Source organism: Mustela erminea, chromosome 9 (assembly GCF_009829155.1).
Source record: "Mustela erminea isolate mMusErm1 chromosome 9, mMusErm1.Pri, whole genome shotgun sequence".
NCBI classification, from domain to species: Eukaryota; Metazoa; Chordata; class Mammalia; order Carnivora; family Mustelidae; genus Mustela; species Mustela erminea.
In genome coordinates this window covers 72,835,600-72,857,280 of record NC_045622.1, presented here as the reverse complement: position 1 = coordinate 72,857,280, position 21,681 = coordinate 72,835,600, and the positions used below count along the sequence as shown (strand labels likewise).

Sequence of the window (21,681 nt, the reverse complement as noted above, 5' to 3'; positions counted from 1 at the left end):
AAGAGTGGTAAGTGAAACACGGGCCTTGCTGCTGTGATCTGAGGGGAGCTACTGTGCCCCGTGGCTGGTGCCAGCGCTCCCTGGGCTCAGAGGAAGTGACCCATACATGTGGCTGAAAGGAAGAAAAAAAAATGTGCATTCTTAGGAAAGAAAGATGCCTACCTAAAACTAACTAAATAAGTACAATAGAAGAAGAACATAGAAAAAAGTCATGTTTGCTAAATTGAGGAGTAGCAGAGAGGTCTCATATATAGGAGAAAAATAAAATAGTAACAACAACAATGTAGTAGTAGTAGTAGCTAACACTTCGTGCCAGACACTGTTCTACTGCATGACTGTAAATTCCAAAAGGGCAAAGACCTTGCCTCTTTTGCTCACCTGTACACACAAAGCACCTCATTTGGGGCTTGAGAGTATAGTAGGCATTCAGGATACTGTGCTTTAGTAAATGAATAGAGCAAACAGAGTTATGGGTATGGGAGGGGGTGGAAATACTATTTAGCTAAAGTAAAAAAAAATTTTTTTTTTAATTTAATTTATTTATTTGACAGAGATCACAAGTAGGCAGAGAGGCAGGTGGGGCGGGGGTGGGGAGCAGGCTCCCCACTGAGCAGAGAGCCCGATGCAGGGCTCCATTCCAGGACCCTGAGATCATGACCTGAGCCGAAGGCAAGAGGCTTTAACCCACTGAGCCACCCAGGTGCCCCTAAAGTAAAAAAAATGTTAAAGCGTGATAATTATGAGTTCATTTTTTCCAACACTAAGAACCAACTAGGTGTCAGGCATTGAACTTGGCCCTAATGATAAAGAGGTTAAAGGTAAGGTATCTTCTGGGCTTGGTGAGATGGCACTCAAAACTAGGGCCTTATTCAATGAACCAACATTTATCAAGCCCCTGCTCTGGGCCAGGCACCCAGCTGGGCACCTGGGGGAGAGAGAGATAAGGAAGTCCCCTTCACTGCCCTCCAGGAACTCACAGAGGTAGAGAAGGAGTGTCTGTAACAGGGATAGATGTACAGGGCTGTGATCAAGACAGGACTTGAGAAATCTGCCCTCTGAAGGGGATCAGAACAGTTACCCTTGATTACCAGACTTCAAACAAAGGGTAATAATTGCTGATCTGGGAGGTTATGGGATTCCTCCACTGACTGGGACTTTTTCATGTAATAAATTCCTGACCCCAACTCCCAGGAATCTGTATATATACTTTGTTTTGGTGCATATATATATATATATATATATATATATATATATATATATTTTTTTTTTTTTTAATGTTCTAGAACCTGGAGGAAAAGGGGTTTTTCCAATCTACAAATAAGCACTGAGACTACATGATCCTTAGCTCTATGTCAACTTTAAGATCAGATGATACAGTAATAGAATGACAGAACAACTCAGACTTGAATTCTATAAAAGGGTATTTGGTGTTCAGTTATCCCCAAAGCATTTAAAAAATTTAGATGCCGTAACTGCTCGATACATGGCAGCAACTGTTGCTGCTACAGCTGAGTCCAGGGCTACAAATATCCATCCAGGGCTCACTGAGTGAGGTTTCCCAAAGGAAGTCAAGGAGAGCTGAAGGGGACTTCTTACCCAGCCGCCTACCACTGCCAGCAGGCTCTGACCAAATCTAGCTCCACAGTGGGCACAAGCCAGCTCCAGGCTGTCCCACCTCCTGCATCCCTTCCACCCACCTGCCTTAAATCCTGCCCAGATCCAACCCAGCACAATTCATTTGGGGGCAGAGTAAATAACTAGTTAAAAGAACCTGGGAGGACTGAGATCTGGTAGTGAGCAGCTGTGACCTAAGCCAGCACATGGGGACTTGTGCCGATTTAAGCTCTAGACAGCTGTTTTGCGGTGGCTATGCCAACTCATGTTGCGGAAAAAGCCCAATGCTGCATTGCCCCACCTGGTCGAACTTGGGAGGTGGAGCAGCAAGACAAAAAAAAGGTCTAAGAGCCCAAGAGATAGAGCACCTCCCTTTCTAGCCCTGGGCCCCGCCTGGTTGGGGGCGGGGAGCTGCTCTTTTCACACCCCTCCCCCCAACACCCCCTGGGAGGCTCTGGTGATGATGAAAAAACAGGTCTAACTTCAGTGAGACACAGATTATACAACATGGTGAACCTGAAAAAAAGTGAATGAACGAATATTCCCTTGGATTTTATAACTAGTAAATGGGAAACATGTTGGATGGGAAAGTAACAAAAAAGGTTTCAAACCTGTCCCCTCCTCCTTCCTTCTGAGCTATGCAGTAAACATTAAAGTTTTCAGTGGTCTTATAGCTTCCCTTTATATTTGTGCCGAATTTCACATCAACATGAGACAGCGCGGAGTGGAAATGCCTTAGCTTGCTTTTTCATTAGGTTTACATAAACGATCTGTTACAACTTTAAAAGTAGTTCATTTCACTCTTAGTAGAGCTACTTTTTTCTTTTTTTTTTTTTTTTTTAGTAGAGCTACTTTTCATCAGTGACTTGGATTTTTATTTTACATGCTTCAATAAGATATGACAATTGTCATTCAAACAAGAATTACTATATCCCACTTTTCCTACTGTTTGCTTATGCTGGGATACCAGGAGGGGTGGAAGCTTACAGACGTGAAGAACATAGCTTTCAGTAGAAAGCCCTTAGGAGTAAACAGATTGGCTTCCAATCTGAGCCCTGCCACTTAGGGACTGTTCTGTTAAAATGCTCTTCTTCACTTTCCTGACCCCTGGTGAACACCTTTGCTGAGTATTAATGAGATGCCCTCTGTGCAGGGTCACCAGAGGTGGCTGCTCCTTGTACTGTTTGCCTTACAGGTCCTTGGCACTCAGATACCTGGGGCATCAGTGGCCATATAGAGATGTGAACTCGTGAGTCACCGCTTCTGAACACAGGAGAGCAGGAGCACTCCTATAAGCGCTGGGGATGGGGAGTGGAGAGAGGGGGCAATAATCTGAAACAGTGGCAAAAGCAGAAACACCATCGGCCCCCTTCTGCTGATGCATGTGTAAGCACACCTTTATCCAGAAAAGGTGTACCCGGCTCAAGAAGAACCAGCTGCTTAGTGCTGTGGGTGGTGACGGCTGCCCAATGACCTTCGCTTTAGTTTAAATCAGACTTTCTGCACAGAACCCCAAAAGGCGGGCTTTCAGGTGGAAGTGCCCTCCTGAGCAACACCTGCCTGAAGTAAATGCGGCCCGTGCCCCCCCTCCCCCCGCTGGCGGCAAGGGGAGGACTGGGGCACCACAGCCCCTGCGCACCCCAGAATCGCAATCCACTGTTCACAACGCGGGCCCCCGGCCCTAAGGTCGGTCGCTGCAGCACTGCGACCCCAGCCTCTGGATGACAACATCCCCGCCTTTAAACAGCGTTCTCGGGACTATGGGAATGTCCCGCGCTGCAAGTCAACCCTGGTGATTCACTGACACATGCGTGAGCCTAGGAGATCGTGGACAAGGGCCTTGCCGGAACTTAGAGACGCGAGAATACAAAAGAGAGGGAAGAACTCACACCAAACCGTCGGGAGATGGGCGCCCTGATCTAGGCGCGGTTGGGCAATACACGCTGTACCGCAACTCCCGCGCAGGTCCCCAGAAAAGGGGAAACGCTTTAAGGCAGAGAACCGCGGGGCGAGCCAACACCGGCGCACACAATCCAGGCACAGGCAAGGCAGCTCTTCCGCCCTGGGCCTCGGTTTCCCTGTCTACAAAACGAGAGCTTTGGACTAGAGCGTCTCCCAATCCTGCTATTAATCTAGAACTCTACAATATTCCATACTGAAGCTGTCCGAGGCTCGGAAACCGGAAAAAGAGGGGAAAGCGAGGGAACACGGCAAGGGAGGGGAAAGGGAGGAGCGCGTGGGAGATCACGAGAGGGAAGACGACAGTCGCCCGGAAAACGCTTGGCGGGTTTTCAACCTTCCTACACCTCCTCCCACACCTGAGTTCTCACGTCTCGGCCGAGGCCCCACGCCCGTCGAGTTTGGGCACCAATTAGCCAAGCTTCTCCCTCTGCACACCAGTTTCTAGAAGCCACGGGGCAGGTGGTGGGCAGCACAACGATGCACGCCAGAAATGCAAGGGGGAATAGTCCCGGCTGGGGTCCGGAGGGCAGGTGAGCGGATCCAGAGCTGGGCAGGGAGTGGGACGGCCAGCCTGGGAATCGCAGAGCGCCCGCATCTCAGCCCCCATGCTCCGGGAGGGCCAAACTTCATTCCCCAACTTTAACAAGGGGAGGGGGGGGTGTTCGGGGAAAAAAAGGAAAAAAAAAAGTTGCTGAACTTTTCCCCCAACTCTGTCGTGGAGGCGGGACCGGAGGGCGGTCCCTACACCCTGATTCGCCGCCGCCTCCTGTCTGGAGGCTCCGATTGGCGCGCGGGGTCCGGGGCCGGGAAGAGCGGGCGTGGGGGAGGGGAGGGGAGCGGCCCTCCTAGTCCGCGGGATCGGCTCGCGCCGGGAGCGGGTTAATTTCAAATCGGGGGCTTGGCTGCTCCTGGACGGTCACGCTCCCTCTGCCCGCCCGCCGGCCCGCCAGTCCCGGTCCCGGCGTTTCCCTCCGCGGCACCCACCTCGGCGCGGCGTGAGGACCGACTGACGGCCCGACGCGCGGGCTCCCGGACCTGAGCGGGGAAGGGCGCCGAAGAGTCCCCGCTCAGCCCCCGCCGGCTCCAACCGTGAGGTGAACTGACAGGTCAGCGGGACGCAGAGGGATGCGGCGCCCGGCCCGCCCGGCACCGGGAGAGGGCTCGGGAGGGCAGCGGCGGAGACGGCCGTTTCCCGCCTCTCGCTCCGCCGGGGGCCGTAGAGGGAGGAGCTGAGCTCCCGCGCAGAGGGGAGGGGGCGAGCGAGGGGGAGGGGCGGGGATACCGCGGTTCCGGGCGCGGGTTTGCCCGCGCTCAAGCCCCGCGCAGCTAAGGGGCGGTGCCGGCCACGGTCCGACTTTCCGCGCCAAATTTTTAAATCGAAGGCGGAAGGTCCGGACCCGCCCCTGGAGCCGCCAACCAATCGCAGGCCCGCACCCAGCTCCCTGATTGGTTAGGAATCGTTGCCCTGGGAACCGCGGAGATGCTGTCCGGGAACCGCGGGGCTGGTGGCGCGCGGACCGGGCCCTGGGGGAGGGGTAGTAAGCCGGGCGGAGGGGGAAGTGCGTCGGGCGCGGAGCGGGTGGCGGCAGGGGTACGCTACCTGGTTGCTATACTGAACAAATGCAGACTCTTCGGTAAGATCCAACATCGTGGCGTGAACTGGCCACACGAACTGAGAGAACACAGAGCTCTGCATCTATAAGAATGCCTTAAAAGAAGAAAAAGTCTTAATCATAAGGCGCTCTTTAAATACCCAGAGTACTTCTGGAGCTTAAAGACTGAATTTGGGAGTTTCCTATCAAGCTATTTTCCGAGACTTTACTGCTGACCCCGTGCACGTGTGTATCAGGGGAAAAATACAGGCATCTAGATGCAGACTTTTGTCGAGATGCTTGGGGTCGTGTCTGCTCTGCCGGAACCAGGGCTGGGGCGCTGAGTCCCGAGCCCTGACCTGTGAACAGGTGGGTGCTTGTGCTTACGACGGTCCATTTGATGGGGTCCGGAGAATGGCGCGCCTTCTCTAAAGGTGGGAGCGGACTGTCACTGGAAGTTCTGTGGTTTGCTTTAAGTCTCCTGACAGCAGATCGGTTTGCTGAAGGAATTTATTGGCATTTGATGAAGTTCTCTGTCCAGTAGGGCTATCTCTGGTCGGGAATAAAATGTAAATGTAATTTGCCATTTTTCGTTAGTCTTTGTTTAAGTGGCCTGTGGTGTCCATGAGGGAATATTCAGCGAATCTCCTGGTTTTATTTTTTTTAACTTTTTCTATTTCCTTTTCTTTTTAAGGAAAATAAACTTTTTAATAGAATTGATTGGACTACTTAAACCATCAGGGTGTTGGGAGAAACTCCAGATTTTTCATTTTTAAAGAAACTCTAAATGTATGAAAAATTTACAGAATGGAGAATGAAAAGGTACCTTTTTAACTTTAGTATTCATCCTCTCAGTTTTAAATGCAATATCCTGATTTAACCCCATAATTTTCCATATCCAGTATCTTATTAATGCCACCTCCCCTTTTAGTTAGCTTCTGTAAAAACCTAGAAGGAAGGCAAATTTAATTTTTAAAGAGGTGAAGAGTTTGGCCAGAGGTAAAGTAATATAAAGTTTTTGATGCTTTGATTTCAAATGAAAGTCTCAAAGAGATAAACAGAGAGAAAGGTAATAATAAAATTTGAGAATAATAAAATTTGTTAGCTCCCTTATGATATTTCTAAGAATTCTTGAAGGATTAGAATTCTGAGAAGGTATTTGACATGATTTGAATTTAAGATAATTTTCTACCAAATCGGGAGCTTCTTAAACTTGGGGGCCACAACACTGGATTTGTGAGCTAGACATTTTGTAAAATAACCAAAGAATTGTCAGTAGGGGTGTCTTGACTGATGTCCAACAGTAGTTGGTTAAAAAATGAAAAATGCAAAGTTCCTCAAAGGTTTAGATATCAGTCAAGTAAGAGAACTGCTATCTTTTCTGATAATCTGAGGCAAAGGACAGCAGCCTTTAGAGAGATGGCAATCTTGGGTAGCCACCGTGGCATATACTTAAGAGGGTCACCCTCGTATCCATCATACTGATTTCCATGTAAGAACACCATAGTTGGACTGAGGATATTTGGGGTCAAGTCCTGTGCAACCTCTCTCAGCCGGGGTCTCATCTTCTGCAGAGGAGGACTACAAGATTTGGTAAAAATTACAAATAATAAATCCCAAGGAGTCAAAGACATGTTAAACAGTCCCATTAATCAAAGTCACTGAGGAATTAGTAAGTCTCTGTGTTCTTTCAATTTATGGCCATTCCAAGCATCTTCTCTAAAATAGCCATAGGTGGTAAGAATGTGTGAAGTCCCCCAGTGGCCAGAAGTAGAACAAACATAGTATCCATTCATATTTGTGCTGCTATTAAGTTACCCTCGTGTCTCAGTGGCAGTCCTGCCTCTGCCAGGAACTAGCTTTATGACTTTGAATAACTAATTTTCTTTTTCTGGGCTCCATTTTTCCTTCTATAAAGTGAAAGGGGTAGGGGCGCCTGGGTGGCTCAGTCAATTAGGCATCTGCTTCCGGCTCAGGTCATCATTTAGGGGTCCTGGGATAGAGCCCTGTATTGGGCTCCCTGCTCAGCGGGAAGCCTGCCTCTCCCTCTCCCTCAGCTCTTCCTCCTGCTTGTGCTCTCTCCCTCTCTCTCTCAAATACATAAAATCTTAGAAAAAATAATAAAGCAGCAGAGGTAAATATTGAAAGAGCAGACTTTCCTTTGCTCTTAGGCACTCTGGATTTTGCTTCCTACTACGTTTTGCCTATAAGTATGACCGTAGGCTAGCTCTCACCCTTGTCTCCTTGGCTTTCTGACTTCTACATCATTGGTGTTTTACTGTGCATTCAGTGCATGCTGCTATTGGGCTGGGTGGACACACACAGAGGAATGGGACGTGGTTTCTGCCATATAGGCTTTTACTTACTGCAGTGTCATGTGTAAAAGTCATTTCTAGGAGTTTTGGATCACTTAAGTCATTAGTCCCGTTAGGAGAAGATGAGTGAAAGGTATATGAAAACTCTCTATACTGCCTCCAACACTTCTTTACATCAAAAATTATGTCAAGGGGTGCCTGGGTGGCTCAGTGGGTTAAAGTCTCTGCCTTCGGCTTGGGTCATGATCCCAGGGTCCTGGGATGGAGCCCCGCAGTAGGCTCGCTGCTCAGCAGGGAGCCTGCTTCCTAGTCTCTGCCTCTCTGCCTCTCTGCCTCCTTGTAGATCTCTGTCTGTCAAATAAATAAATAAAATCTTTAAAAAAAAATTATGTCAAAAAGGTTTTAAAATTAGGTCTTCAAAGTCTTTGTTGTTTTTTTTTTTAATTCTTGGAACATAAAAACGTAAGTCTGTGCTTTATTGCAAGATTTAAAGTGGAAATTTAGCTAGTAAAAAGATAGTGTCACATGATCATTAGAAGACAGTTACTAATTTAATCGACTCTCCAACCTCATTAGGCATGTTTTCCTTAGCAATATTCTATTTATTGTACAATTTCTGAAGTCTAAAGCTGTCTGATAAGTCCTGTTTTATAGTGGGTTTCATTGTTTACTTGTTTTAAACCAGGAAAATCTCTTTTTTGAGCCACATAAAAGAGGACTCATGAAAACACCTCTGAAGGAATCCACGGCAGCAAATACAGTGTTGACAGAGATCCAGCCTGACTTTGGCCCTTTGACCACACCCACCAAGCCCAAGGAAATCTCCCAGGGAGAACCGTGGACACCAACAGCAAACCTGAAAATGCTCATCAGTGCCGTGAGCCCCGAGATCCGAAACAGAGATCAGAAGAGGGGATTGTTTGACAGCAGGAATGGATTACCTGAGACCAAAGATTGTTTACATGTAGGTTTGCAGAAGACTGGGTGGACACTGGTGGGCATGTGTGTGTGTGTGTGTGTGTGTGTGTGTGTGAGAGAAAGCATTGCCACCTACAGATTGCTATTCACCTGCTTCCAAGCATGGGAAAGGTTGGACTCTGTCAAATATATAACACCAGGAATTCTGAAGCCTTTGACTTATTTTCAGTTCAATCTTCCTTTTTAGATCTGCCAAGCAGTTTCATACTGGTTCCCACCTGTTTCCCCCCAATTCTGCCGCTGTTGAAGCTAAGCGCGTTAGCCCTCGAGTGCAGAGGACCCTAATAAACCTGTCAACTTGATTTCTGGCTCAGACGTTATTTACCTCTTCTTTTGCAGGAACATTTATCCGGAGATGAATATGAGAAATCCCAGCCGAGTCGAAAAGAGAAAAGTTTAGGATTGCTGTGTCATAAGTTCTTAGCACGCTATCCTAACTATCCCAACCCCGCTGTGAATAACGACATCTGTCTTGACGAAGTCGCCGAGGAACTGAGTAAGTACACAGAGGGTTCAGGGAGAGGGTTAGTAAATAAAGAGACTCCGTGGACTTGCTCCCTCGGACCCACGCTCATCTAGCCAGTGTGTGTAATGACACAGTCGTGCCATGTGGAGATGATAAATCCCCAAAGCCCTATTAAGTTAAGAAGGAACGCAGAGAGTTTCCAATTTCAGCTAGTCTTCAAACAGAAGGACAAAATGACAATGGAGATTTGCTTCTGATTGCATTTCAAAAGCTCAGAAGCTGTAAAGGAAGGCAACATTGTTTTAGGAGTTGTTTCATAAACAGCTACAACTTTGAACCTCTGTGTCTGTTCTGTCCTCAAAGAGCTGGGCTGAGGAATGGGATCTTCATGGTTTCAGATGGGCACGCGCTTCTGTGAACAGAAGCTGGGCTTTAGCGCGCCCTGCCACTCAGCTACGTGTTCGTGTCTGGCAAAAGTTAACTGTGCTTCTCCTGCTCCTTGACTCCTTTCTTCAGATACTTGAATCTAGTGACAGCTACAAAGGGGTCTGTGGCCAATTGGGGATATCTCTGGAGTCATGAAAATATCACAATCTGAACCTGAAGAGAGGATGCAGGATATTTTAACGTAGCACCATCACTTCCTCAAAGGAATTTTATTCTTCAGATACATGTTTATAAATATCAACTTGATTTCCCATTTTAAGAATATGCCTTTCAGATTCATCTATTCGCATATCCTTAATTAGAGCTACGTAGGCTGTACCTTTAATCTAGCGGGTAGCTGTTGACCCCCTACTGTGTGCCAGGCAACGGTTGTTAAAGCTTGGGATGCCATCCATGAATGGCAGGAATAAAGTCTTCCCTCCTGTGGAACCTACTTCCCAGTGGGGCCTAATAGATAAGTATGCAAGGGACAGACAATAAGGAGAGATGATGACAGGTATTATACAAGGCACATAGTAAGCAAGTAAGAATGATGCCTGTTGGAAGGTAATACATGCTGTGGGAAAAATAAAAGGTAGAACAGGGCAAAGGGGAACCAGGAGTGCTGGGAGAGTGCTTTGCAACATTAAGTGAGGTGGTCAGGTCAGACCTCCTTGAGAAGATGACATCTAAGCAAGAACTTGAAAGAACGGGTAGGGGTCTGGGGTGGGGAGTGGGGAGGGCTTCAGGAATGGCAGTTCCAGGTAGAAGGAATAGCTCATTCCAAAGGCCTTCAGACAAGGGCATATCTGGCTGTTTCCAGGAACAGCAAGAAATCTCAGTGCTTTGTGCCTATCATATGACAGCTGTGTGTGTGTGCGCGCGCGCGCGTGCGCACGTGTGCACATTCACATGCTTTGACAAATAATATAAAAAAAACAGGTAATGTGTGGAATTTCGATCTTAAAGATTTATTTTTGCCACTTACTGGCTCTATATCTTGGGGTGAGCTACTTAGCCAGCCTGAGCTACTGTTTCCTCCTCCGGAAACTGAATAATAATACCGGCCTCACCAGTTTACCATAGACATTTCCTCTGGCTGCATGGCCCATAGTGGGCCCTCAATGAATGCTTCCTCTCTAAGTCATATTCTTGGTACCCTGTGAGATCAGAAACATGTCTTCCTCGTCCTCACAGTCTTTGTCAAGTGTAATTAAATTCCCTCATCCAGACCCACAGACAGTGGGAGAAAAAGTTATTCTGTTCTATCCACATTACAAAGTCTGATCCTAGGGGCACCTGGGTGGCTCAGTGGGTTAAAGCCTCTGCCTTCGGCTCAGGTCATGATCTCAGGGTCCTGGGATCAAGCCCCGCATCGGGCTCTCTGCTCGGCAGGGAGCCTGCCTCCCCCTCTCTCTCTGCCTGCTTCTCTGCCTACTTGTGATTTCTGTCTGTCAAATAAATAAATTAAAAAACAAAAAAACAAAGTCTGATCCTAGTACATATAATTGCTCATTCTTTGCAGATGTCGAGCGGCGACGCATTTACGATATTGTGAATGTCCTAGAGAGTTTACACATGGTGAGCCGCCTGGCCAAAAACAGGTACACTTGGCACGGGCGACATAATCTCAACAAAACCCTTGGGACTCTGAAAAGTGTCGGGGAGGAGAACAAGTATGCCGAGCAGATCATGATGATCAAAAAGAAAGAATATGAACAAGAGTTTGATTTTAGTAAGACTTACAGTATAGAGGATCATATCATCAAATCAAACACGGGCCAGAACGGACACCCAGACATGTGTTTCGTCGAACTCCCTGGAGTGGAGTTTCGGGCAGGTAAGGGATGGTTGGAGATGCCGGGCTGCACTGCACTTCTCAGAGGCCTAGAGGCAAACGTTTCTTCTAGAATACTGTTCTAACACTGCTGTGGCGGCTATGGCTGCATTTTTTTTTTTTCAGTGTTCCAAGATCCATTGTTTATGCACCACACCCAGTGCTCCATGCAATTCGTGCCCTCCTTAATACCCACCGCCAGGCTCACCCATCCCCCCACCCCCTCCAAAACCCTCAGTTTGTTTCTCAGAGTCCACAGTCTCTCATGGTTCATCTCCCCCACTCCAATGTCCCCCAATTCATAAGATGTTAAAATGCAGCAGTTGTCAACTGTCTGATCAGGTTGTGGTATTTTTAGCCTTGTTACTTGAGAAATTACTTGTCCCTTCATGAATTTTAATTCTCTAATCCTCCTCCTCCTTCTCCAAAGCTTCTGTAAACAGCCGCAAAGACAAGTCTTTAAGAGTGATGAGCCAGAAATTTGTGATGCTGTTTTTGGTGTCAACGCCTCAGATAGTCAGCCTAGAAATTGCTGCCAAGATTTTAATTGGGGAAGACCACGTGGAGGACCTGGATAGAAGCAAGTTTAAAAGTAAGTGTCATGAGCGCCGTGGACTTTTGGGCCACTTCGTAAACCATAAAATCTTACCTATGAACCAACTGCCAAATACATTTGCTATACTGACATCGTCTCTAATTACACTTTTGTGCCTTCACTTCATCCCAGAAACCATGATTATACTGTCTTTCGCTAACTTGTAGGCTTCAAAGATATGTATATAAGTACTCTTTATATGTCTGGCACTCTAGCTTATAAACAGTTCCTTAAAAGTTAACTCCTTGGGTGCTGTAACTTTGTCCCCACTTTGCACATGCGGACTCTGTGTTGCCCAAAGTCTAAACGAGCCAGTAAAATGTAAAGTGGGTCCAGACCCAGGTCTCTGCTCTCGGATGTAAGCGTGTAAATAACTCTCCTAAAATCGTTCCCTAGAAGTGACCTATCTGCAGCACCCTTGGTTTGCCATTTTGAAAGAATGGTTTTAGCTAGATCCGCTCAGAGCAGGAAAAGGGCTTGGACAGGTTTCTGACGCTGAGCTCTGCCCACCCGGCAGGGACAGGCTTTGCAGGAGCCTCTAGGAAGAGAAGCATGTGGAAAGAGGGGCTCAGCAGAGGGCGCCTGGGTGGCTCAGTGGCAGAAGACCTCTGCCTTTGGCTCAGGTCATGACCCCAGGGTCCTGGGATCAAGCCCCTCCTCCCTGCTGAGCCCCTCCTCCCTGCTGCTTCCCTTCCCCTTTCTCTGCCGGCCTCTCTGCCTATTTGTGAACTGTCTGTCAAATAAATAAAATCTTAAAAGAAAAAAAAAAGAAAGAGAGAAGACCTTTCTTTTCAAAAAGGCTCAGCAGATGGGAAGAGCCTGTTGCGTGCCCACCTTTCCTGGGACCACATCCAGGCAGGACATGAGGCTAGCCTAAACGGGACGCATAGTGGGGATTGCCCAAGAGCTCAGACTCCTTTCCCATCCCTGTAAAGCTGCACTAGTCCCGCGAGATTATAGTCAGACATCCCCAGCTTGATAGTGTCTCTATAAAGACAAAATTAAATCAAGGGTAAAGGCAATAATACCAGCAATTGGCTTGGGAGATGTGCAATTTCAGAAAACAGTCCCTGTATTACTGATGGGCCACCTGCTTTTTCTGACTCACCAGGCTGCTTTCAGCTCTCCATTTCACTGGTTAGTCACGGCATCAGAAACCATTCTGGGAACTGCAAATGTGTCATTTGCCAAATCGCCAGGGAATTCAGAACCTTCTGGCCTGGCTTTGAAGAAGGAGCCCAATTTGTGATTTTGTACTATCAAGCCAGAAGTAGAGACAGAATTCTCATAACAAAATTTTTTAAGATGCATTATGTAAGATTTGTAGATTTCACAAATCTCTGCTTTGCATATAATATAAAGACAGTATAAAAATTTACAAATTTTATGGGTATAGAATCTCCCATGCTTATGATGCTAAATAAATCTCATTGTTATAAACTGTCACAAGCATAAAAACAGTACATTTATCATCGGTGCTTTATCTATTCATAAAACTCTTCTGAATCCTCATTAGAAGATGCCCAGCAATGGAAAATTTTTATTAAAAAATTTGTAACGTAGCTCCCAATAGAAGGATCTCATGAAGGTTTTTTTCAACTGTTGTCATTTCAGAATTCAGTACCCGCAGCAGCTGAAGTCTTTTCCATATTTAAAACTATTTTTTGTTTGAATTAAAGCAGTAGCACCAGAATAACTTAAAAGAGTCACATTTTCCTCTGTCTGACGTTGATGGCTAGGATAGCTCTCTGAATATACATGAAGTCCTTATGAAGCAAAGTCCTTTGATCTTTCATTATTCCATTAAGTGGTATATATACCTTTTATTTTCCAGCAAAAATTAGGAGGTTGTATGATATAGCTAATGTTCTCAGTAGCCTGAATCTTATCAAGAAAGTTCATGTTACAGAAGAAAGAGGCCGAAAACCAGCTTTTAAATGGACAGGCCCAGAAATCAGTCCAAGTCCCAGTGGTACGTATTTGCTTCCCTTCACTCCTTGCTTCGTTGTTCTGAATTAAGGCACATTGGGAGATAGTCTCTCTTCCCCTCCCTGCCTACCTTCCCACATGGAAAGAACGTATATAAGTTGTTGGAAAGACAAAGATGGTGCCACTAGGGAAAGTTTGGCTATGGGCTCCACCAGCAACCTGCGGTGTAAAACACCACCTGCCAAGAGGCAGAATCTGTGTGTCTAAAAGAGCCTGCACACACTGAGAATATGAAATGAATTCATTCCAGTATTAATATTCTAATCTCCTTCTTGACTCCGGGGCTCTGACATTTTACATTCCACCAAGGATCCCACGCCGAAATGTTTAAAGTGACAAGAACACAGGCCACGGAGGCAGAGGGGAGCTTAGCCACTTATTAGTTCTGTGGCCTTGAGCAAGTTGTACCTCCAAGGCTGTTCCCTCGCCTGCGAAATGGGAAGAGTAGTGGTACCTTTGCAGTGTTACCACAATTCTGAATATGCATTGACTCTTGAACAGAACAGCGTTTAGGAGCGCCGTCAAAATATGCATTTGACTTTGACTCCCCCAAAACGTAACTACTAATAACCTATCACTGACCAGAAGACTTAGCAATAACATAAAGTCGCTTAGCAAATACTTTGTATGTTATATGTATCATGTACCATATTCTTACAATGAAGTAAGGTAGAAAACAGAAAATGTTACTAAGAAAACCATAAGGAAAAGAAAACACATTTATAATACCTCACTATAAAAAATCCACGTAGTCATTGCCGTTCAAGAGTCTACTGTAATCTCAGAGAGAGGTCCCTTGGTGCAGGGATTCAGAGTGTAGGTTCAGGGGTCAGACTGACGGGTTCATATCCCAGGTCCACGTTCACCTGAGAGACCAAGGTCACAGTGTGTTAATATCTCTGAGATGGGGATGCATTTCCTAAGAAGTTGTTGAGAATGTCTTACTCCATTTAGGCTGCTATAATCAAATGCCATAGACGAGGGGGCTTATAAACAACAGAAGTTTATTTCTCAAGTTCTGGAGGTTGGCAAGTCCGAGATCATGGCACCAACAAATTCATTGTCTTGCCAGAGCCTGCTTTCTAGACTGCTTTTTGTCATAACCTCACAAAGGTAGAAGGGACTAGAGAGCACTGTGGGGCCTCTTTCATAAGAGCCCTAATCCTATTCAAGAGGGCTCCACCCTCCTGACCCAAGCACCTCCCAAGGCCCCACCTTCTAACAGCATCCCATGGAGGGCTGGGATTTCAGCCTGTGTACTTGAGGGGCCCAAATAGTCCATCCATCGCCGTGAGGGTTGCCATATTTCATCGGGTTAGGACTCCACGGATTAGAAGATGTCCAGTTTGGAGTGTGTATCTGTAAGAAAGAGAAACCATAGTGCTTACACTCTAGCACATCACTGGTTGGCTGTAAGACGCAAGGGATTTCAGCGACGTTAATGTGTGAAATCTTACCTCAGAATTCGGTTAAAATTAGATTAACAGGGTTTTGTGCCCAAAGACTTTCAGATAGCATCTGCCCCAGGCTCAGTGCTCTGTTACTGTTGACACTTACATTCCTAAAATTGATCTTGACTACACTTGGGTTTCAGCACCCACAAAGAACCCAAGCCGGCTGGGTTTTGACCCCCGCCTTCTCTCTTTCAGGCCGTGGCCCCGTATTTCCTCTCCCCTGCTCCGATCTGGAAGCAAAGCGTCCTTCGAAAGACAACTGTGCCAAAAACCTCTTCTCCACACGTGGGAAACCGAACTTCACTCGACACCCATCTCTTATCAAACTGGTAAAGAGCATAGAAAGTGACCGGAGGAAGATAAATTCTGCCCCCAGCAGCCCCATCAAGACCAACAAAGGTATATTTTCAGGCGCTGCTCAGAAGAATTCCTTTTTATCGGCTTCTTCAGCTGACTTGATCCCTACGGTACTTGTTAGAGAACCGTTTCAATACCCTTAGACCCGGACCCACTTGAAGCCTAACCCATGTCTGAATGAAAGGGTAAAAAGTAATTGGTGGTTTTTATTGTTGCATTGCTCTGTGATTTGTGGGGGAGGTGCGTGTGCTCTGTTCCTTTGGCTTCAGTCATGTTTCATCTGTGTGAGCATTCATTGTTTTTCCTTGACCAGTGTCCCCCCCCACCCCCTTTCTGTTTCACCAGCTGAGAGTTCTCGGGACCTGGCGCCCTTCCCAAGTAAAATGGCTCAGCTCGCGGCTATTTGCAAAATGCAGTTAGAAGAGCAGTCAAGGTAGGTTAGTAATACTTTTTAGTGGCAGGATGAATTATTTCTACATTGCATCATTAGGATTACTTATTTTATGTAAGAATACGCGCCAGCCTTGGAAACCGGGAAGATAATCTTTTCCATGACTCTTAGGCAGTCATTACAGACACTATCTGCTGGTTTCATAAGCGCACGGTTTCAATGTGGGCCAGTCTAAAGCGATAGAACATTTTAGAGAAAATGTGTTTCCATTGTCTCATGCCTTGAAATCTTGTCCCTTAGTGAACCCAGAAAGAAAGTGAAGGTACAGCTGGCAAGATCCGGGCAGTGCAAACCCGTGGCCCCCCTGGACACCCCAGCAAGTGCTGAGCTGGACCTGACGGCACCGTCCCTCATCCAGCCCCTGGGGGTGGTCCCCCTCCTCCCCAGCCCGCTGTCGCCGGCGGTGCCAGTGATCCTACCTCAGGCCCCTTCGGGCCCATCCTATGCCATCTACCTGCAGCCTGCCCACACCCAGACTGTGACACCACCCCAAGGCCTGAGCCCCACCCCTTCTTGTAAAGCCACAAAATCAAAAGACGCCGCAGATGCCACCACTGAGAAGGCAGCCAGTGACACCACCAAGTCCGGGGCCTCCACGAGGCCTGGAAGCTTGCTGCCGGTGCCCGAGAGACCAGGTGCCAAGAACCGAGACAAGGAGCCTGCTGGAGAAAGAGGCTCCAAGAGGGCAAGCCTGCTCGAGGACAGTGGTTCCAAAAAGAAATTTAAAGAGGACCTAAAAGGACTTGAAAATGTCTCCGCAGTAAGTACAGCCTTGACCTGTATGAAGCTTTGGGAAGTCCACAGTTGATCAGAGGATAATGCAGCAGCTCGTGAAATTTACCAGAGCAAAGGGCAGTTTCTCAGAAGACGAGAAGCTGTTCCTTAGCATCCCATAATCCAAACAAAGCCCCAGACAGCTAATCCCCTGACTGGGATGACGGCAGGGACATTTTTAACCTTTGGAGGAAGGGATTATTTGCTCTCTTTTTAAAGCACCACGGGTGGTTGTCCTTAAGTCCATTTCTCTGTCACATACGGGAATGCAGACACCTGTCATGAAAGTCTTAAGTAATTTACAAGCAGACGTAACCCCAAATGAATGGATGGATGCATAGGGTTCTTGTAACTCCTGCTCTCTGAGTCACTACCTAATGTTCGCTTGATGTCGTGTACCTGGCATCAGTCGCCTGGATGAGAAATTGTTCCCTCTGTTTTTACTTTCCCCCTAAAATTTAACCCTAGATTTCTGTTTTGTATAATAGAAAAGTCAGGCTTATCCTGGCAGATTATTGGTATATTAGCTGCATTGGCTTGTAGGGATTGTGATGTTCCAGATCATTTTTCTTCCTAGGTGGAGTTAAGTTCAGGAAGGAATTAACATTTATCAGTTGCCTACCAGAAGTATTAGGCACTTTTATATACATTATCTCATTTTTCTCCATCAGGACAATTATATATGGAGGACATTATCACCAAACAAACACCACCAACCATGGAGGCAGAAGTTAGTCTCCCATTTTGTCCCTGCTATTAACAAGCTATTTTACTTCTCTGCATCTTGTTTTTCCACATCTATCAAGAATTTATTCCCCCAGTTCTTCCTGATCATCTCCTGGGTATAAAGCTCTGTGCTCTGGATCCGCTCAAATCCAGCACCTGCCCTTGATGACTGTTGCTTTTGAATTCTTGCCCCAGGGCCCCGTTACAGTTTTTGTGAGGTTAAGTGCATTTATTACATGATAATATACAAAAAGGGGCTTGTGATCCCTTTAAGGCACCGTATAAGCTGAAGTGTATTATCTGTAACTGTTGTTATTAAAGTGGCTTTAGAGTTTATAAAATCTTCCCGGAGGATGGCCTCCTGGTAACCGTTCAAAACATCTTTCAAAACATTCAAAACGTTATCTTAGCATAGCATCATTTTGCATTTAATATACATGCTAAGGGGGAAATCACCAGCCTTTGGCTTGATTCTATTTTCTGGGAGGTCCATAATCTCTTTGGGCCAATGGATATGATTTAATAATGGTCTCCTGTTGCTTACATCGTGATTTAGGATTAGGATTTTCAGTAGATAGATTTTTCCATGTCCCTCTGCTTCTTGTCTCTATGACTTCGTTTGGACCACTTCTCTTTAGTATGGACTGAGCTGAACAGAGAAGAAGAGAGATTCATGTGCCAATTCATTCATCAGACATTACTGAGAACCTACACTTCCCACGGGTAATAGACAAATGAGAGAAGGCAGTACACAACGTGTACACTTCCCACGGGTAGTACATAAATGAGAGAAGGCAGTACACAACGTGTACACTTCCCACGGGTAGTACATAAATGAGAGAAGGCAGTATACAATGTGTACACAAATGAACACAGATACATAAGGTAGTGCTTTTTTACTGCTTTTTTAGTGCTTTTTAGTGCTTTACATAAGCAGTAAAAATGAAACAGGCTGACGGAACAGGAAGGATGGTATAAGAGGGCTAATGTAGGACTAGATGAGAAACATGCAAGTGGAAACATACCAAATTCATTCATCCTGCTAATTAGTACTTATGATTAAAAAGAAAAACAAAAACAGAAAGGAATCGGCATTTTAGGTTAAAAGATTTTGTGAAGAATGTAGTTTGTAGGAAATGGAAAAATAATTATTATCAGGGTACTATAGGTTTTGCCGAAGATTTGAAACAATTAAACCAGCAACCAGAGTAACCTGTACCATGAGAGAGTATGATTAATGGTTAGCAAAGAGCAGCTCTTTGTAAAATGCCTAAATCCACCCATTAAGTTTCTGTTCCTGTAGCTTTCAAGGAACCCAACCAGCAAAGCTAGGGAAGCAGCACCAAACCTTTAAGAAACGAAATAAAGAAAGAACCGTGTCATGGAACAGTGTGAGCATTGAGGATTCTGAATTCACTGGTTCCCAAGGAAAAGATGGGACCTACTAACAGCTAAATCAAAGCTTAGACTGTTGTTTGGACAATGGTGAGAAGAAAGATCTGGAGGAAGATAAAAGGAGGGCCCCCAGGTTACAAGAGCTGCTTTTAGCTTTTGCCAGGCCTGCTCGTGGTAAGGCGGAAACGGACTTTTCAGGCAGCTCAGCCACCCGTGCAGGCTCTCTGGTGAAACGCAGAGACCAAGCAGGCTTGGTGAACGATTCACCCACCCAATGCTGGCCATTTCTGTTGCAAATAGAACTTTACTGCTTGAAGCATTTGCTCCATGGCATTGGGTCCACGATATGAATCAATCAGTTCTCTTTCTGATCTCCAGTTTTTGAACTCTGGTGCCGTGACCTTTAGTTTGTATGTTAAGAGCATTACCACTGGAAGCTAAAGCACTAGGGGAAAAAAAATATGCATAGTTGTATAATTACTTAGTTCTCAATGAGGGGTCAGCAAACTTTCTGGAAAGGGCCAGATAATAAGTATTTTTGGCTTTGCGGGCCGTATGGTCTCTGTGCTGACTATTAACTCTGCCATTGTCAGAATAGAAGCAAACAGCTATAGACAGAACATAAATGAATGGGCATGGCTGGGTTCCAATGCAATTTCATTCACCCAGCTAGCCTGGAGGCCGCATTTTGGCCTGTGATTTGACAACCCCTTTCTTAAAGGGGTTTTCACCATTTCTTAAAATGTTTCCCTTGAATACCAATACTACCAAAAATTTAGCTGCCAAATCGCCCAGGAAATGCTACATGCTGGATGCCCCCTGGAGATTTACAATGCGTGCCATCATCAAAGCCCCTGAGAAATTCTCTAATAAAGACAGCATTTTCCTTTGTTTGATTCAGCATTCCCAAGACCTGTTCCACCATGACTCGGGCCAACTTGCATCCCATGGAACCAGAGTTCCTCAGAACACTCGGAACACTTTGGGAAATGACCATCCTAACATGATTTAAGAACAATCCTATAATAATATGACAGGGCCTTTATGGTGTCCAACTGCATTAAACATGGTTCTGATAGCACCACATCATACCAAAAATTCTCCTGGGGGGACTTGGGATGTCCATGTGAGGGGGGTGTGTTGGGCAAATTCTACCCTTAAGCAGGCTCACTTCTGGCTTTAGGACACTTCCTAAGACCACCACATCTAGGAAACCAATGGCTTATGATATTCAGGACAAGTGTTAGATGAGGAGAGAGGGATATTTTCTTCTGCTAGCCCTATGGCTGGCCCACCCATAGCTCATACTGTTGGATGCACTGATAAACCACCACAGAGGGATACAGCACAGGCACATAGCCATTGTCCTTCCACACTTGTGTGTAAAATAAATCCTTCCTTGTTTTCTAGACCCTGTTCCCATCGGGATACCTAATCCCTCTCACCCAGTGCTCATCCCTGGGGGCAGAGTCCATTCTATCCAGTAAAGAAAACTCAAGTACACTGTCCCCAAACCACAGGATCTACAGCTCCCCAATCACAGGTGAGTGTACCTAAAACACTATTCACATGTGGGTCAGGCTCAAGTTCACGTAAGCCTTGTAAGCTTCCAGGACAAATGCCTGTGCTTTTAAGATATCTTCCCCCATTTTCTTTCCAGGTGTTATTCCAGTGACATCATCCGAACTCACTGCTGTTAATTTTCCCTCTTTCCATGTAACACCTCTGAAGCTAATGGTCTCACCAACTTCTGTGGCAGCCGTCCCTGTTGGGAACAGCCCGGCTCTCACTTCGAGCCACCCCGTTCCCGTCCAGAACCCAAGCTCAGCCATTGTAAACTTCACCCTGCAGCACCTGGGACTCCTCTCCCCCAGTGTGCAGGTGTCTGCCAGCCCAGGAGCTGTTCCCGTGTCTCCAAGAATAGAGGCTGTTAGTGTCATATCAGATAATGCAGGCACTCAGCAAGGAAGGGCCTCCAGGTACGACTCTCCTGTCCCAGGCCAGAACCAACCAAATGGACAATCAGTTGCTGTGATGGGGACACAACAGGTGAGAGCATTTACATTTAATGGGCTTTTTTCCCTCCTTGGGTTATTAAGGCCCAAATATCAGTATCATGGAAGACTCGCTTTTGCTTCTCTTCCCTGGAGAGGGAAAGGATGGGAGGAGGAGGAGGAGGAGGAAACTGAAGGCCTAACTGCCTTCCAAACCCTGGAGAAGTACCAAGGAGTCCACAGTCCTCCCGGCCAATTGCAGAAGATGCCAGCTTCCTTTTCTGTGCCCTGCCCTTCCAGTTCCGGCCTCCGAGGCTAGTAGGCCGTACCTATCTGTGCAGACTTGACATCTTTTTCCTATTCTCTCTTTCTGATCAGCCTGTTCCCGTCACACCCAAAGGGTCACAGTCAGTGGCCGAAAGTTTCTTCCGGACCCCAGGTGGACCAGGGAAGCCGACCGGCCCATTCTGTGTGGATTTCGATGGTGCTAATAAAACCTCCGTAGGAACTCTGTTTGTCCCACAGCGAAAACTGGAAGTCTCCACGGAGGATGTCCACTAATTTACAGATTGGACTCCATTTAATTTTCTTAAAGAGTTGTTCAATAGAGAAGATGTGATCAGACTTATTTGGAGAATATATTCTCTGAAAATACTGTAAATATGTTGGGGGTTTACTTAATTTCAAAGCAGACACTTGTTTTCCTACTTATATACATACAAACACACACACACACACACACACACACACATATTT

General features: G+C 46.3%; 1 protein-coding gene and 1 long non-coding RNA gene across 6 annotated transcripts in view; one reads left to right on the top strand and one right to left on the bottom strand.

Moving 5' to 3' along the window:
* LOC116599274 overlaps positions 1–4,648 on the bottom strand; it is a 17,422-nt gene extending 12,774 nt beyond the window's left edge. For both annotated transcript variants that reach the window (XR_004289303.1, XR_004289302.1), the window contains exon 1: positions 4,561–4,648. This is a non-coding gene — a long non-coding RNA (uncharacterized LOC116599274). The remainder of the gene's footprint in view (positions 1–4,560) is intronic.
* Positions 4,597–21,681, top strand: E2F8 (E2F transcription factor 8). Of its 4 annotated transcripts, none has more exons than XM_032359068.1 (13): positions 4,597–4,682; positions 5,863–5,990; positions 8,169–8,447; positions 8,801–8,957; positions 10,879–11,193; positions 11,621–11,782; positions 13,620–13,757; positions 15,424–15,627; positions 15,931–16,018; positions 16,277–16,796; positions 20,342–20,474; positions 20,592–20,980; positions 21,304–21,681. In XM_032359068.1, exons 2-13 carry the CDS (start codon positions 5,976–5,978, stop codon positions 21,484–21,486), a joined length of 2,583 nt encoding a protein of 860 aa, XP_032214959.1. In that variant the 5' UTR covers positions 4,597–4,682; positions 5,863–5,975; the 3' UTR covers positions 21,487–21,681. The 4 variants fall into 4 exon arrangements, with proteins under 4 accessions (XP_032214959.1, XP_032214961.1, XP_032214960.1 ...); XM_032359070.1 differs by having other exon boundaries at positions 4,605–4,670; XM_032359069.1 differs by lacking the exon at positions 4,597–4,682 and adding an exon at positions 4,826–5,537.